Raw genomic sequence first — 14,070 nt, 5'->3', positions numbered from 1 at the left:
AGATACTGGGTTCTGTCACCAACAAGCTTAAAAATTAAAAGAGTGTGATCAATGGCCCAATGCAGGTTCATGTCTCTGCTGTAATTAAGAGCCTCCAAGAGGAGATGAAGGAGATGAGGGAAGAGGTGAGGAGGAACAGTTCCCATATGGCAGCAGTGTGTCACAGGCCCCAGAGTCAGAATCCAATGTCCCCCAGGCAGAGAGGAAAGGGTACACTCGACGAGCTGACCTGTGGTTCTTCCTGCATGACCATAGGGAAGACATGAGAAGGTAAGATTGGAAACCCACTTCTGTCCTGGCAGCATTGGTGTGTCAAGTTGAGGAAGGAAACACTAACCAAGAGAGTTCCACTAAAGTGACGGTAGCCTCAGCCTCCCATGACTGAGCTGCCAGGTATTAAAGAAGGGAGGATGATCTGTTGGATTCCCTTGAAGGAACCTTACGTATGTATGCCCAAGAAGAAAATGATAACTAGGATGAGAGGGGTCCTGCCTCTAGCCAGCAACAGGCAGAGGAAAACCAGGTCTTTTAGACGGATCAGATCCGATGGCCTGGCACATCAGAGCCGCAAAAATACGAAGCATTAGCTAATACTAGTATGCAGTGAGCCATAATGCCATTGGGACATTATCACTGTAGGACACCAAATGAACTACAGACTCTGTGAATTCTCAGAAGGCTAGAAGGAGTGTTTATTCAAAAATGTGATTTCTTTATATACGATTTACAGAGACCAATATGAGTGGATGGGAAAAGTTAACACCTCTTCAACCACTTGGTCAAGCCAGAGGACCATCAAGAAGTCCTTCTTCTAAAAGGAATGAATAACACAGATACAGTTAACAAAACATTTCTTTTGTGTACAGCAAATCACCTGGGAAAGAACTTTCACAAACGAAAACATCTCAGACATGAAATCAAGGCTACAGGACATGTGGGGGCAGAACCTGTTTTCATTGCTGGGGTAACAATGGGAATGCAGCAATTGAAGCCAAGGTGAGCCTGACTGCAAAGGAGTGCCAGTAACATACATTGTGACTGGCCCAGAGATCCCATGTCTTCTGGGCACAGACTTCCTCCAGAATGGCTACTACAAAGACCCAAAGGGACTCAGGTGGGCTTTTGAGATAGCTGCTGTGGAGGCAGAGGGCATTAAGCAATTGAACACCTTGCCTGGACTATCCAAAAACACATCTGCAGTAGGACTCTTACTGAAGGTGGAAGAGCAACGAGTACCAGTTGCCACCTCAATGCTGCACTGCCGACAGTATCACATGAATCGAGACGCTGTGATCCCCATCCAAAAGATGACGCCAGAGCTGGAGAGCCAAGGGGTGGTCGGCAAAACCCACTAGCACCATGTGGCCTCTGCGCAACTCTGACGGAGAATGGAGACTGACTGTGGACTACTGTGGCTTGAATGAAGTGACTCCACCACTGAGCACCGCTGTGCCGGACATGCTGGAACTCCAGTACGAGCTGCAGTCCAAGGCAGCGACATAGTACGCCACAATTGACATTGCTAACGTGTTTTTCTCCATTCCTCTGGCAGCAGAATACAGACCTCAGTTTGCTTTCACCTGGAGGAGCGTGAAGTACACCTGGAACCGACTGCCCCAGGAGTAGAAGCACAGCCCCACCATCTGCCATGGACTGATTTAGGCTGCACTGGAAAAGGGTGAAGCTCCAGAATATCTGCGGTATATAGATGAGATAATCACATGCAGGAACAAGGCAGCAGAAGTCTTTGAGATAGGAGAAAAGATCATCCAGGTTCTCCTGAAAGCTGGTTTTGGCATCCAAAAGAGTAAGGTCAAAGGACCTGCTCGAGAGATCCAGTTCCTCAAAGTAAAGTGCCAAGATGGACGGCACCAGATTCCCACTGAGGTCATCAACAAGATCACTGCGATGTCTCCACTCACCAGCAAGAAGGAAACACAAGCTTTCCTAGACGCCATAGGTTTTTGGAGAATGCACATTCCCGAGTACAGCCAGATTGTGAGCCCTCTCTACCTGGTTACCCGCAAGAAGAACGATTTCCACTGGAGCCCTGAACAGCAGCAAGCATTTGCCCAGATCAAGCAGGAGATCACTCATGCAGTGGCCCTTGGCCCAGTCAGGACAGGACCAGAGGTGAAGAACGTGCTTTACTCTGAAGCTGGGAACCACAGTCTGTCCTGGAGCCTTTGGCAGAAGGTGCCTGGGGAGACTTGAGGCCGACCACTGGGATTCTGGAGCCAAAGCTACAGAGGGTCCAAAGCCAACTACACTCCCACAGAGAAGGAAATCTTGGCTGCCTATGAAGGCACTCAAGCCACCCCAGAGGTGACTGACACACAAACACAACTCCTCCTGGCACCCCGACTACCGGTGCTAGAGCAAATGTTTAAAGGAAAGGTTCCCTCTACCCACCACGCCACAGACACCACATGAAGCAAATGGACTGCCCTTAGCAGTGCGCCCATATTAGAAACCCAAGTCACCCCAGGATTTTAGAAATAGTTTCAAACTGACCAGAAGGTGAAAACTTTGGTCTCACTGACAAAGAAGAGCAGGAACAAGTGACACAGGCTGAAGAAGCTCCACCATACAACCAATTACCAGCAGAAGAAACACACTACACTCTTTTCACTGACGGTTCCTGTTGCATCGTAAGGATGAACTGAAAGTGGAAAGCAGCCATATGGAGCCCCACACAACAGGTTGCACAAACCACTGAAGGAGAAGGTGGATCGAGTCAACCTGCAGAACTCAAAGTCGTTCAGCTGGTCCTGAACATTGCTGAAAGAAAGAAGTAGCCAAAGCTCTACTTTTATACTGATTCATAAATGGTAGCCAACTCTATAGAGTTGGCTAGAAAGGTAGAAAAAAGCTAACTAGCAGTAGGGGAAAACCAATCTGGGCTGCTGATGAGTAGAAAAACATTGCCACTCAAGTAGAAAAGCTATCTGTAAAAGTCTGCCATGTAGATGCCCATGTCCTCAAGAGTTGTGCTAATGAAGAGCACCAGAACAATGAGCAGGTAGATTAGGCTGCAAAAATAGAGATGTCAAAGACAGACCTAGACTAGCAACACAAGGGAGAGTTGTTCCTAGCTCAATGGGCCCATGATGCCTCAGGTCATCAGGGCAGAGATGCCACCTATAAGAGGGCACGAGACCAAGGGGTAAATTTAACCACAGACAGTATTTCTCAGATTCTTCAGAACTGTGAGATGTGTGCTGCAATCAAACAGGCCAAGCAAGAGAAGCCCCTTTGGTATGATGGGCGGTGGTCCAAATATAGGCATGGGGAAGCCTGGCAAACTGACTAAATCACCCTTCCCCAAACCCGCCAAGGCAAGTGCTACATACTGACCATGGTGGAAGCCACCACTGGATGGCTGGAAACCTACCCTGTGCCTCACGCTACTGCCCGGAACACCATCCTGGGCCTGGAAAAGCAAGTTCTGTGGAGACATGGCACCCCTGAGAGGATTGAGTTTGACAATGGGACTCATTTCAAGAATAGCCTTATAAACACCGGGGCTAGGGAACATGGCATTGAGTGGGTGTACCATATTCCTTACCATGCACCAGCGGCCAGGAAAGTTGAATGGTGCAATGGCCTGCTTAAAACCACCTTGAAGGCACTGGGTGGGGGGACTTTCAAGAACTGGGAGATTAATTTAGCAAAGGCCACATGATTAGTGAACACTCGAGGTTCCACCAACCGAGGAGGCGCTGCCCAATCTGAGCCCCTGAGAACAACAGAGGGGGATAAGTTTCCGATGGTACACATGAGAGGTATGCTGGGAAAAACAGTTTGGATTAATTCTGCCTCCAGCAAAGACAATCCCATTATGGGTTTATCTTTACTCAGGGAGCTGGCTGCACCTGGTGGGTGATGCAAAAGAATGGAGAGACCTGATGCATACCTATCCTGGTTTAGGGCAAATTTTGGGAGGAAACCTCTGAATGGGGTCCCTCTAGAAAGCAAATTCAAGCAGCCCCTCACTCAACTGGTTTGGGAAAAAATTTCCTTAGAGAAAAGTAGAAAAAACCATTTAACAAGCAAGCAAGCTTCACAAGCATAAAAAAATATGAATAATAAACAAACATTACTAAATATTAAACAGTAAAACCTCTTGAAGAGAGATGGCAAAATTGAGAAACTCCTGCCGTGCGTTGTAGCTCAGCTCACCCATTCTCTTATCAGTTCATCCAGTGCTGAAAATGCTGTCCTGGGCCCCAGTGAGCTGCAGGCATGAGCTCCCACTGTTTTTCTGGGTTTTCAGTCCAGAACAGGTTTAAACAATTCCAAGAAAAAGAAAAAAAAAGTCAGGGAACTTCCCTGACTCGGCTAGCAAAAGCTAACTAAAAAGCAAAGGAGAGTTCTCTCTTGCTGTCCATCCATAGACGACACAGTGCAGGAACAGAACGTGGAGGAGTGAGTGCAGTTTCTGAAAACAAACTATGCACTTCTTTTTTTCCCCCCCTTTGCTCTTGGAACCAGTCTTAAAGGTGTAGAACTCAATATCCACCACAAACAGAAAAGATAACTGGGGATATAAGCATCACAAAGTCACGCCAGGATAATACCTCAACGGGACCTTGTTTTAGGGTGAACTATCCACGACACTGTGCTGTATCTGTATCTGCATGTACGTATGTATATAATTAAGGTAGCGCATGTATGTATATAATTTAAAAGTCTAAATTTGAAGTAACGTTGGTATGGGAAAAAATTGGGGTGGATAATGTTGGGGGTTATGTTTCTTTCCTTTTTACTCGTGGAATTTTTTCCCATTGAGTTGCTGAGACGCACTGATGGTTGGGTGCTTGCGCCAGAGTGGGGGGCAGGAGGGGGCGGGACAGAAATACTGCAAGAAGAGAGGCAGGTAGACAGAGGCTGGGGCAGTTGGGGTTTCTCACTTGCTCTCGGCTTTCAGAAGATGGTTGATCCACTGCTTGGGGAAAGTAATTTCATTAGCACTACTATAACCCAGCTGAGAGCTGCCCTTCGTCTGCTGCTGAGCCCCGTACCCCCTGCCCTTCTGGGACATCCCGCAGTTCCAGCTATCGCTGTGGAGTTCCTCATGCATATTGTCCACCACCCCGGGATTTCTGCTCATCCCTGCCGTTCCAGCCTGTTGCTTCCGAGAGTCCTGCTAAGGTACGGGGATCGACAGCCCCAGGGGTTTGTAGAGCAAGGCCTCTCTTCCATCCCTCCCCATCTTGGACGAACCGTGTGGGGACCAGCGCACCTGCCTGCCCACCAGGAGCCAGAGCACCTCTGCCGGCTGTGACTGTAATGACACCAAAGGGGAAACTGGCTGCAGCCAAAAAGGCTGTCACTAAGTTCCTGGTTCTGTTCATTGTTAATGCTGCAGTTGTTGTTTTGTTTACCTTGTTATACATACTAGTAAAGAACTATTATTCCTATTCTGATATCTTTTTGCCTGAGAGTTCCTTCATTTCAAAATTATAATTATTTGGAAGGAAGGGGTTTACATTCTTTGTTACAAGGGAGGCTCCTGCCTTCCCTAGCAAACACCTGTCTTTCAAACCTAGACACTCACACAGATCATCAAGTCCAACTCCTGGCCCTGCACAGACACCCCAACAATCCCACCCTGTGCCCGAAAGCGTTGACCAAAGGCTCCTGGAGCTCTGGCAGCCTTACAGCTCTAACCATTCCCTGGGGAGCCTTTCCAGTGTACAACCACCCTCTGGGTGAAACAGAAACCAAATCAGGGTCCAAATATTTATCTTCTTTCTAAAGGTTTTCCTCTAATATGAGCAGAGCATGATCCTAGCAGCACTCACTTAATGGAAGTTTCCTAAATATAAACCCTCATGGGGAAAACATTAAAAATAAACTTACAAACTACTGGAAAATATGTAGGAAATTAAGCATATCTGTGCTGCACCTCACACCATAGCATAGTGACACTGGTTTCAAATCAATTTGAAAAGAATTTTGTTCATAAATGTAAGCTCTGTCTACATCAATGTATTGTCTCATTATAATTAAAGTCTCAGCTCAGATGGAGATGTGTCCATCGTTTGCCTGGGCAGAACTTTCTCTTTTCTAATAAGGAAGATGGTAAATTCTCTTTTTACTCAATTTTGAATTTCTGCATTTCTGTCAAATGCAGCAGCAGAACTTTACAAACAATGAAATAAAATATTTTTTTTCCTCAGAATAAGAATTCTGATGTATAGGTAAGAGCAGAACTGAAATTCTTGGGCAAGCTGAAGTTTGTATGAGGGAAAATACAGAAAAAACCCCTTTTTTTTCTTCATTGGCTGACTTGGGAACTGGCAAAATCAGATTCTTCTATGAATACTTAAGCCTGAATATTCAATAGCTACTTTAGCACTTCACTATATAAAACGGCAACCAGCTCATAAAGAAATAGAGTGTCACATATCCCAGTACAATTAATTTGACACAATTTTGAGGCATTAATAAAACCAGAAAAAGATAGATTAGCATGGGTTTCCTGTGAGCACTGCTCTACACTCACTATGGATGAATTTGTTGTAGCTCGAATTTGTTCCTCAACATCAAGGCTTTATTCCTTATTTTATGGCAAGTCTGCCATAAAATCTGTGCATGGACAGGAACAAAAGAATTCAAATTGTCTGTACCTCAACTATTCCATCCCTGAAATGGCCTTAAATCTTCATCAGCACTCAGTATTCACTGAGATTCAACGCACTTTTGTTTAAAGAAAAATTACAGAACAGCAATTCTTTAATAGTAGAATAATATTGTAGAAAAAGTTAAAACACTAAAATTTGATTTTATTCCCTAACAGTTTTAATTTGTACCTAAGGAAAGGAAATTTCTTTCCCACACAACTCTCCCTTCCTCATGGATGTCTGTTTCACAATCCTTTCTCATTACAGAGCTTCCAAGACTGTTTTCCATATCAAATCCATGTGGCATTTCAGTTACTCACCCCATCTCCAGACGCAAGGCAGGTACCACCTGTACTCCAGCTCAGGACTGTGATTTTGGCGCTGTGATTTGGAGGTACAGTGTGCTGCTCCTTGTCTTGTTTGTTCAGTATCAGAACTTCTCCTGTCTCCCATCCTGATGCCAGAATAGATCTGGAAGGGTGCCAGGCAAGTGATGTAACCTGAAAGCTTCTCTCCACATGGGAATCAGGCACATGTTCTCCCTGCAAACAGAAATCAGTGTGAGCTCAGTACAATGGAAACTCAGCAGCCAAACCTTCAGATTCCCAGCCCAGTCAATATCAAGCTTTCTCTCCCATATAAAGGATATAAGAAGGCTTTGAGCACATTTCCAGGTAAAAAAAAAAATTCCAGCTATTGAAAAAGAATAAAGCACATCACTAAGGACATAGAATAATTTAATGCTTCAACAGCTCTTAAAGGCAGATCCTCCTTTGGGCACGGTTTGCAAGAATATTTCATGCAAATCATTTAAACTAAGTATTTATTTTTCTATTTGTTAAACTTGGATGACAATTTTTCAGAATACCCTTTGAAAAGTACACATTTTTAGGCTATTGTAGTAACAGACTTACATGTTTCAGTAACTCTGCTGCTAGATATATTTAGTGCTACTTCCCTAAAAATTATGCAAACCAAAGTCTTACACAAAGCTCTCACGTAAAAGTTAGAGTATGCGAAAGAAATATCTGCCTACAGGAATAAAATCAGTTCAGTCTTGAGATGGTAGAATAATTTCCTCAATTTCCGTTTCTTAACACATTCTATTCACTTAAGAGTTAAAAAGCAGCAGCAGCATGTGTTCATTTACTTATAAGCCTGAAATTCTCACACTATGAAATGCAAAAAGGTGATCTTAAAGGTCCCTTTCAGTCCACGCTATCCTGTGATACTGTGACTCTATATCGAGACCAAAAGCAAAGTGCTGATTTTTCACCTGTTCCAGGTAGATATCCACACAGCCCCCAGCTGCTGTGCTGATGGAAGCAACTGCAAGGAGTGGATGAAGTGAGTGCCAGGCTATATGGGAAGGGGAGGCAACGGAATCAGGAACATCTGTTTGATGAGCCACATACACAGCCATAACAACAGGAGCTGTCACAGATTGCACACCTGTACAAGGAAAACAAACATCTCTATCAGATATGCTTATGTAGATAATACATACACACTACATATATGCTATATTATATTTAATTTATGTGCTATATATAAGGATGTAGGGTTAAGACATGAGGGAAAATAAAACTACAGCATCGTCCTGTTGCACATTACTACACAGATATGAGAAAAGTCAGAGTGGCATTTAAAAAAAAATTGGCTAAACACTGAGCCTCATACTCTAGATTCACAGCATGCATAGACCAATACCAATCTCTCACCAGTGGCTTGTGCTGGCCTACTTCAAAGGACTCTGAAATAATCAGAATTTACCAGAAAGTTACTTCCAGTACTTCATATCTAAAGATGTTAATTAATGTACAGACTGAACTCTTTTATGTTGTCAAGTCTTATATCTGGTCTTTCAAAGTAAGTTTCAACAGTCGTCACCACTTTGGAGCTTGTACTGTTGAAATCACACTATCTGCTATTTACATTTGAACTGTTACCAACATTTGAATGAAAAAAGTAAGTGCTGATGTTGTACAGAAAAGAACATGAAAACAAAATCCTTTTCAGTGTTGTGGGTCAGAAAAGGAGGGCATCACTAATAATCTGTAATAATTTATACACAGAAATGTTCTTTGGGATTTGTGTCATGGGATCCAGTTAGCTCAGTTTAAAAAGACAAACAGCTGGAGCAAAACACCACAAATTACTAGCAAATAATCACGGCGTCATAGAGTTCAGTGGGTCAACTGGTCCAACCTCCCTGCTCAAATAGGGTCTTTCCAGAGCACATGGCACAGGATTGTGCCCAGACAGTTCTGGATATCTCTAATGAGGGAGACTTCACAACCTCTCTGCATGAAACTTCCTGTGTTCCATTTTCTGCCCATGGCCTCTTGTGCCACTGCTGAGCCCCACTGAGTACAGCCTGGTCCATTCTCCTGAGCTTTTCCTGCAGACAGTGACAGACAGGGATGAGGTCCCCTCTCAGCCATCTCTTCTCACGGCTCAGGAGGCCCAGTTCTCAGAACTGGACACAGTGCTCCAGATGTGCCCCACCAGGGCTGAACAGAGGGTCAGAATTCCCTCCCTGACCCTGACGATGCCTTTTCTCACACACCCCAGGATCCACCGTCTTGGCCCCAGGGTACACGGCTGGTCAAGGACAGCTGGTGACCCCCAGGTCCTTCTCCACAAGACTGCTGCCTGCAGCAGGGCAGCCCCCAACCTGGACTAGGGCATGGGGTTATTCTTCCCTAGGTACAGAACCCTGTCAAGACCTGGTGGAAAACAAACCCTCGCCCCCCAAAAAAACCACAAACAAACATACACATAAAAAAGGCCCCAAAGCATGAAAGGTTTAAAAGACTCCTGTGACATTTAAGGGGAAGAGATGTTTTCTTCTGCACAGCTAAACTATGAGTTCAGAACCCATAGGCACACACATGCACAGCAGTGAGACTTGCCTAAGCCACCAGCATGTAAAATGAGCATGAACTCTTAAGAGTCTTAGGGTCTCTTTTCTTTAAATCTTCTGTCAGCATCTAAAATAACTAATTTGCTGGGCACTTACTGTAGAAAGGTGGACAACCCTGTTTAGTAAATTGGGTGCTCCGTGTCTTGCCTCTGACACATACAAGGAACAACATCAACTAGTAGATATGAGAGTAGACAAGAGCAGTCAGCCTAAGGACAAACCATTTCATTTTTCAACAAGATCTACTCACCTTTACCTGCACAATCCTTCAAAATCCTCAGCATTCCCAAAGTGGCATTGAGTGGGTCTAGTTTTATAGTCACTCAAAAACACCCCCAACAAACCATTCAAATAAAATTTGGAGTGTTTTTCATCTTGATTTCATGTATTTTAAAAGTTTTCTTACATCTCCAGTACTTTCCAGAGTTCTGTGCCCATACTACTACTTTACTCCTTATTTCATCTGTTTCATTTTCCTCTAAGAGAGGAAGGATTTTGTCCATATTTCACTAAAAGCTTTATATGGGCTCAAAATTTGAAATAATAAAGAATTTCACTTCAGATTAAAATAAAAATATAAGATGCTTAAAAGAAAACAAAACTACATTTCATATGAAATAAGTTTTATCACACAAGCCATACAGCTGTAATGTATTTTCTGTAGCCACCATCTTCTACTTTTAAGTGTTCCTTGCATCTGTAGTCATAAATACTTATTATTATTATTATCATTCAGATATTGTTACTATTATTCAGATATTTCAGTCCCCTTCATTGACAGAAGTATGTTTATCAAGCTTCCAAATTGCATCTCTTGTTCAGCTCACTAATTTAACTTATGGAATTAACAGGCAGCAAGAAAAATTTTTCAACCAATATTGTGTGTATTTAAAATGGCAGACTGCCACTTACTAAAACAAGATTCAGTGCTACTGTCGTGTAAACTAGGGACAACCCCAAATATAAAATACTCTTCACCATCACAGTAACTACACGGAACTGTGCAGCAGACTGCTACACACAAATAAATAAATGGCTTATATAAGTGGATTACTCAGTGGTGTAAAAATAATTAAACCAGCATTCATTTCCTTACTGTGATCTTAGGAATTCATTAGTCAGTCATCATTCATCAGTCATGTTTACTGATAGCTCATGTATTTACACTGCAGCTTTGACAGTTGCCTCTTCAAAAAAGTCTTCAAGATAACCAAGTAATGCTGCCTCTACAAACTATTACGGCACCGCATGTTCTATTTTTCCAAGGTTTCAAAAAAAAAAAATTTCTGAAAAAGTTAACCATTTTATGTTTTGGAATAGAACATGACCAAGCCCCCATACCTGATCTCAATAATCGAATTAGATACATCTGACAAACACTTTTGAAACATAGCACAGGCAATTCTTAAAAATTGTTAGACCTCAGGGAATCACAGCATGGTTTGGGTTGGAAGGGACAGCTCCACTCCCTGCCACGGGCAGGGATTCCTCTATCCCAGGTTGCTCCAAATCCTGTTCAACCTAGACTTACCGGATAGGGCAGCCACAGCTTCTGTGGGCAACCTGTGCCAGGGTCTCAGCACCCTCACAATAAAACTTTTCTCCATTATGCCTAAACTAAACCCAACATGTGCCAGTTTAAACCATTAGCCTTTCATCCTGTCAGTACAGGCCCTAGTAAGAAGTCTCACTCCATCTTTCTTATAAGCTCCCACTAAGTTCTTTTTAAGGCAACTTCCCTGTCCAACCATCCAGGAGCCACCCTGACAAGTCACTCTCACACCACCTAAGCTGCGACCAAGGCCCTGCACAGCTACACCTCCCCACCCACACAGTCAGCCCAGGTTTCCTTACCAGCTCAACCACAGGTTTTCCCATAGCAGTCTCAAACGTCTGGGTCATTAATATAATTTAATTTTGGTGCAATAACAAAAATACAGCTCGAGCTGGTATCTCCAAGGAGGAACATCAAACAAAGCAACCCCCGGGCTTTTACACCCTTTCAGTCTAAGGGTGGGAAAGTCTGGGGGTTGTCAGCTGCTGCTGAGTGTCTCTGAGTGTCCCTCACCTGCTGGGCCACCCTGTGTTATGCAGTCAACAGTTTACAGCCTTTTGCTCTGGCCACCCAAAGCTCAATCTGCAACTGGCACTGCAACTGCACCCTGAGATACTAGCACTGGCACTGAATGGATTCCTAAAATACTAGGTCACAAGGAGGTGTTCACAAAGCCTTCTCCAGGCTAAATACTCACAGATCTCCAGCCTATCTCCAGAGCAGAAAGACTGCAGACCTTGGAGGATCTCCGTGGCCTCCTCTGGCCTCTCTCCACCAGCTCCATGTCCTTCCTATGCTGGAGACCCAGAGCTGGAGGTACACCTGAAGGTCTCACCCGAGCAAGGCAGAATTCCCCCCTTCCCTGCTGTCCACGGTGTGGGGATGAGCCAGCACAGGGAGATATCTGGGCTGCCGGGGTGCATTACCAGGTCATTTCCAGTCTTTCATCCACCAGTACCCCAAAGTACTCACAGCTACTCTCAATCTGTTAATCTTTCAGACTATATTGGTAATGGAGATTGCCCCAGCCCGGTGCAGAACTTTGCACACGGCTTTGTTGAACTTCATCAGATTCACAGAGATGAACACTACAGATATTAACAACTGCAAATTACAGCGGCGAGCCATAACATGCACACATATTTCACAAAACAATCATCAGCATTCAGGAAAAAAATAAGCTCTTCTGTCTTTGGGGACAACACTTAAAAAGCTGCTTTTATGTTCTGCCGCAGTGTTATCAACACAGTTAAGCGAGGTTGATAGCAACTTGGTTTGCTGTACCTGTGGAGCTGTGGACTCACCAGCCCCCTAGTCACCACATGCACTGTGAAAGTGGTCTCTGTCGGAACTGTTTTAACAAGACTGACAAGACTTAACAGTTACCGAAGCAAAAGCAGAAGATTTTCCTTTAATCCCTATCTATAAGAAATGCTGGTTTTTAAATTTGCAATTGTTTAAAGTAGCCAGCCCCAGGAAAAAAAAATAATACAAAACTGCTCTGTGCTACAAAAAGATGGTTAATGACTATGTACAATCTTCTCTAATTAAACAGATGGAAGTAAAAACCCGGCTGAATCCTGCAACCGCACAGAGGGAGAGGATGTGGGGAGCCTGTGCCAGGCAGAGCCCAGGCTGCTGCTGCCGAGGACAGCTCCTGGAGTGCACCGAACCCCGCGCAGGTCTCTCGTCCGGGCCGTGACCGCCACTCGCCGGCACAGGACAAGGAGCTCCACGAACTCCCAGGCTCCGAGAGGGCAACACGCGGGCCACGCCGCCACGTCCTCGCCTGCGGGCGGATTCGGCCGCCCCCGCCGAATCCCCGCGGGCAGCAGCTCAAGCGCTCCTCACCTCCGGGTGACCGCGATCGACCTCGCTACCGCGGGCCGGGCCCAGATACAACCACTGAGAGCTGGCCCACACGCCGCGGGCTGCTGCGGGCAGAACCCGCCGCCCACTCCCCCCCACCGCCCGCTCTCTCCCGCCCCCGCGCTCACCGCGCCGCAGGCCGCACTCGCTCCGTGAGGCTTTGCGTTACCCCGACAACGGGGCGAGCCCGAGCGGAAACTGCCGGGTGGAGCCGAGGAGTAGCGGGAACAGCCGAAGCCGCCCGGCGGCACACGGAGAATAGCGGAAAGTCCCGAGCGCAGCGGGTCCGGTGGGGGTCCTGCGCGTCCCGTCGAGTGGTGGCCGCTTCGCTGTCCCAGCGCTACGCGCGGCACCCAGGGCCGTCTTCAGGGTTTGGTGGCTTGTCCCGTGAGGAACTTTTTCTATGGAGGTGATGGACTGTGCCGCCGCCCAGAGAAGCGAGATCTTTCACGAAACCCTCCCGAACCCCAACGCTATCAAGCACCTGCTGTGAATGGAGCGTGACCCATCTGAACCTCCAGATGTGAGACAGAAACGCATATCGTAACCATATTTAATTGTACCGCCAGGAGCTCAGCGGCTCTTTCAGAGTTTTTGGGGGAAAAGTTTTTAACTTAATGACCAAGTTTTTCTAGTAACATCTACATGAAGACAACCCATAAAGCCCTCCTACCATCCTGCTCCTCCTCGGCACGCCACGTACAAGCCATGGTCAGGTACAGCCCAGCTCCATTCCCAGCTCTTTTCCCCATTGGGCCTGCAGCCAGCCCTAACACCCCGGTTTGACTAACACCTTCAAAAGGGTTGAAAAAAGTCAAGACAAAATCCTTACAGCACTGTCCTATCCATAGTCATTTGTAATTCGTCTGAAGTCACAACACTTCTGTGCAAACCAGTGAAAAGCAGCCATACCAGGTACACTATGACAAGCAGCTCCTGCATATTTGGAAGTTGACTGGCCATGTGTAACGTGTAATTTATGTGGTGTTTATCAGTTTCCTTTTCCAAATACACAGGGACTCTTCTGGCAAAAAACAAACAAAAAACCCACCACCAAAAAAACAACCCAACAACATCAAAACAAAACTCTG

General features: G+C 45.4%; 1 protein-coding gene across 2 annotated transcripts in view; it reads right to left on the bottom strand.

The window, feature by feature from the left end:
- Positions 1 to 13,234, bottom strand: part of IFT140 (intraflagellar transport 140) — a 102,927-nt gene extending 89,693 nt beyond the window's left edge. The window contains exons 1-3 of one of the 2 annotated variants that reach the window (XM_063414423.1): positions 13,108 to 13,234; positions 7,906 to 8,081; positions 6,950 to 7,171 (exon numbers count right to left, since the gene is read on the bottom strand). In XM_063414423.1, the coding sequence (XP_063270493.1) occupies positions 6,950 to 7,171; positions 7,906 to 8,052 (369 nt within the window). In that variant the 5' untranslated portion in view covers positions 8,053 to 8,081; positions 13,108 to 13,234. Of the gene's footprint in view, positions 1 to 6,949; positions 7,172 to 7,905; positions 8,082 to 12,961; positions 13,060 to 13,107 lie in introns of those variants that run through there. The other variant, XM_063414424.1, reaches the window with a different exon arrangement.
- Between the last annotated feature and the right edge of the window lie 836 nt (positions 13,235 to 14,070).

Source organism: Prinia subflava, chromosome 17 (genome assembly GCF_021018805.1).
Source record: "Prinia subflava isolate CZ2003 ecotype Zambia chromosome 17, Cam_Psub_1.2, whole genome shotgun sequence".
Classification (NCBI taxonomy): Eukaryota; Metazoa; Chordata; class Aves; order Passeriformes; family Cisticolidae; genus Prinia; species Prinia subflava.
The sequence above is the reverse complement of the archived record's forward strand: the minus strand, read 5'-3'. Positions and strand labels throughout refer to the sequence as shown.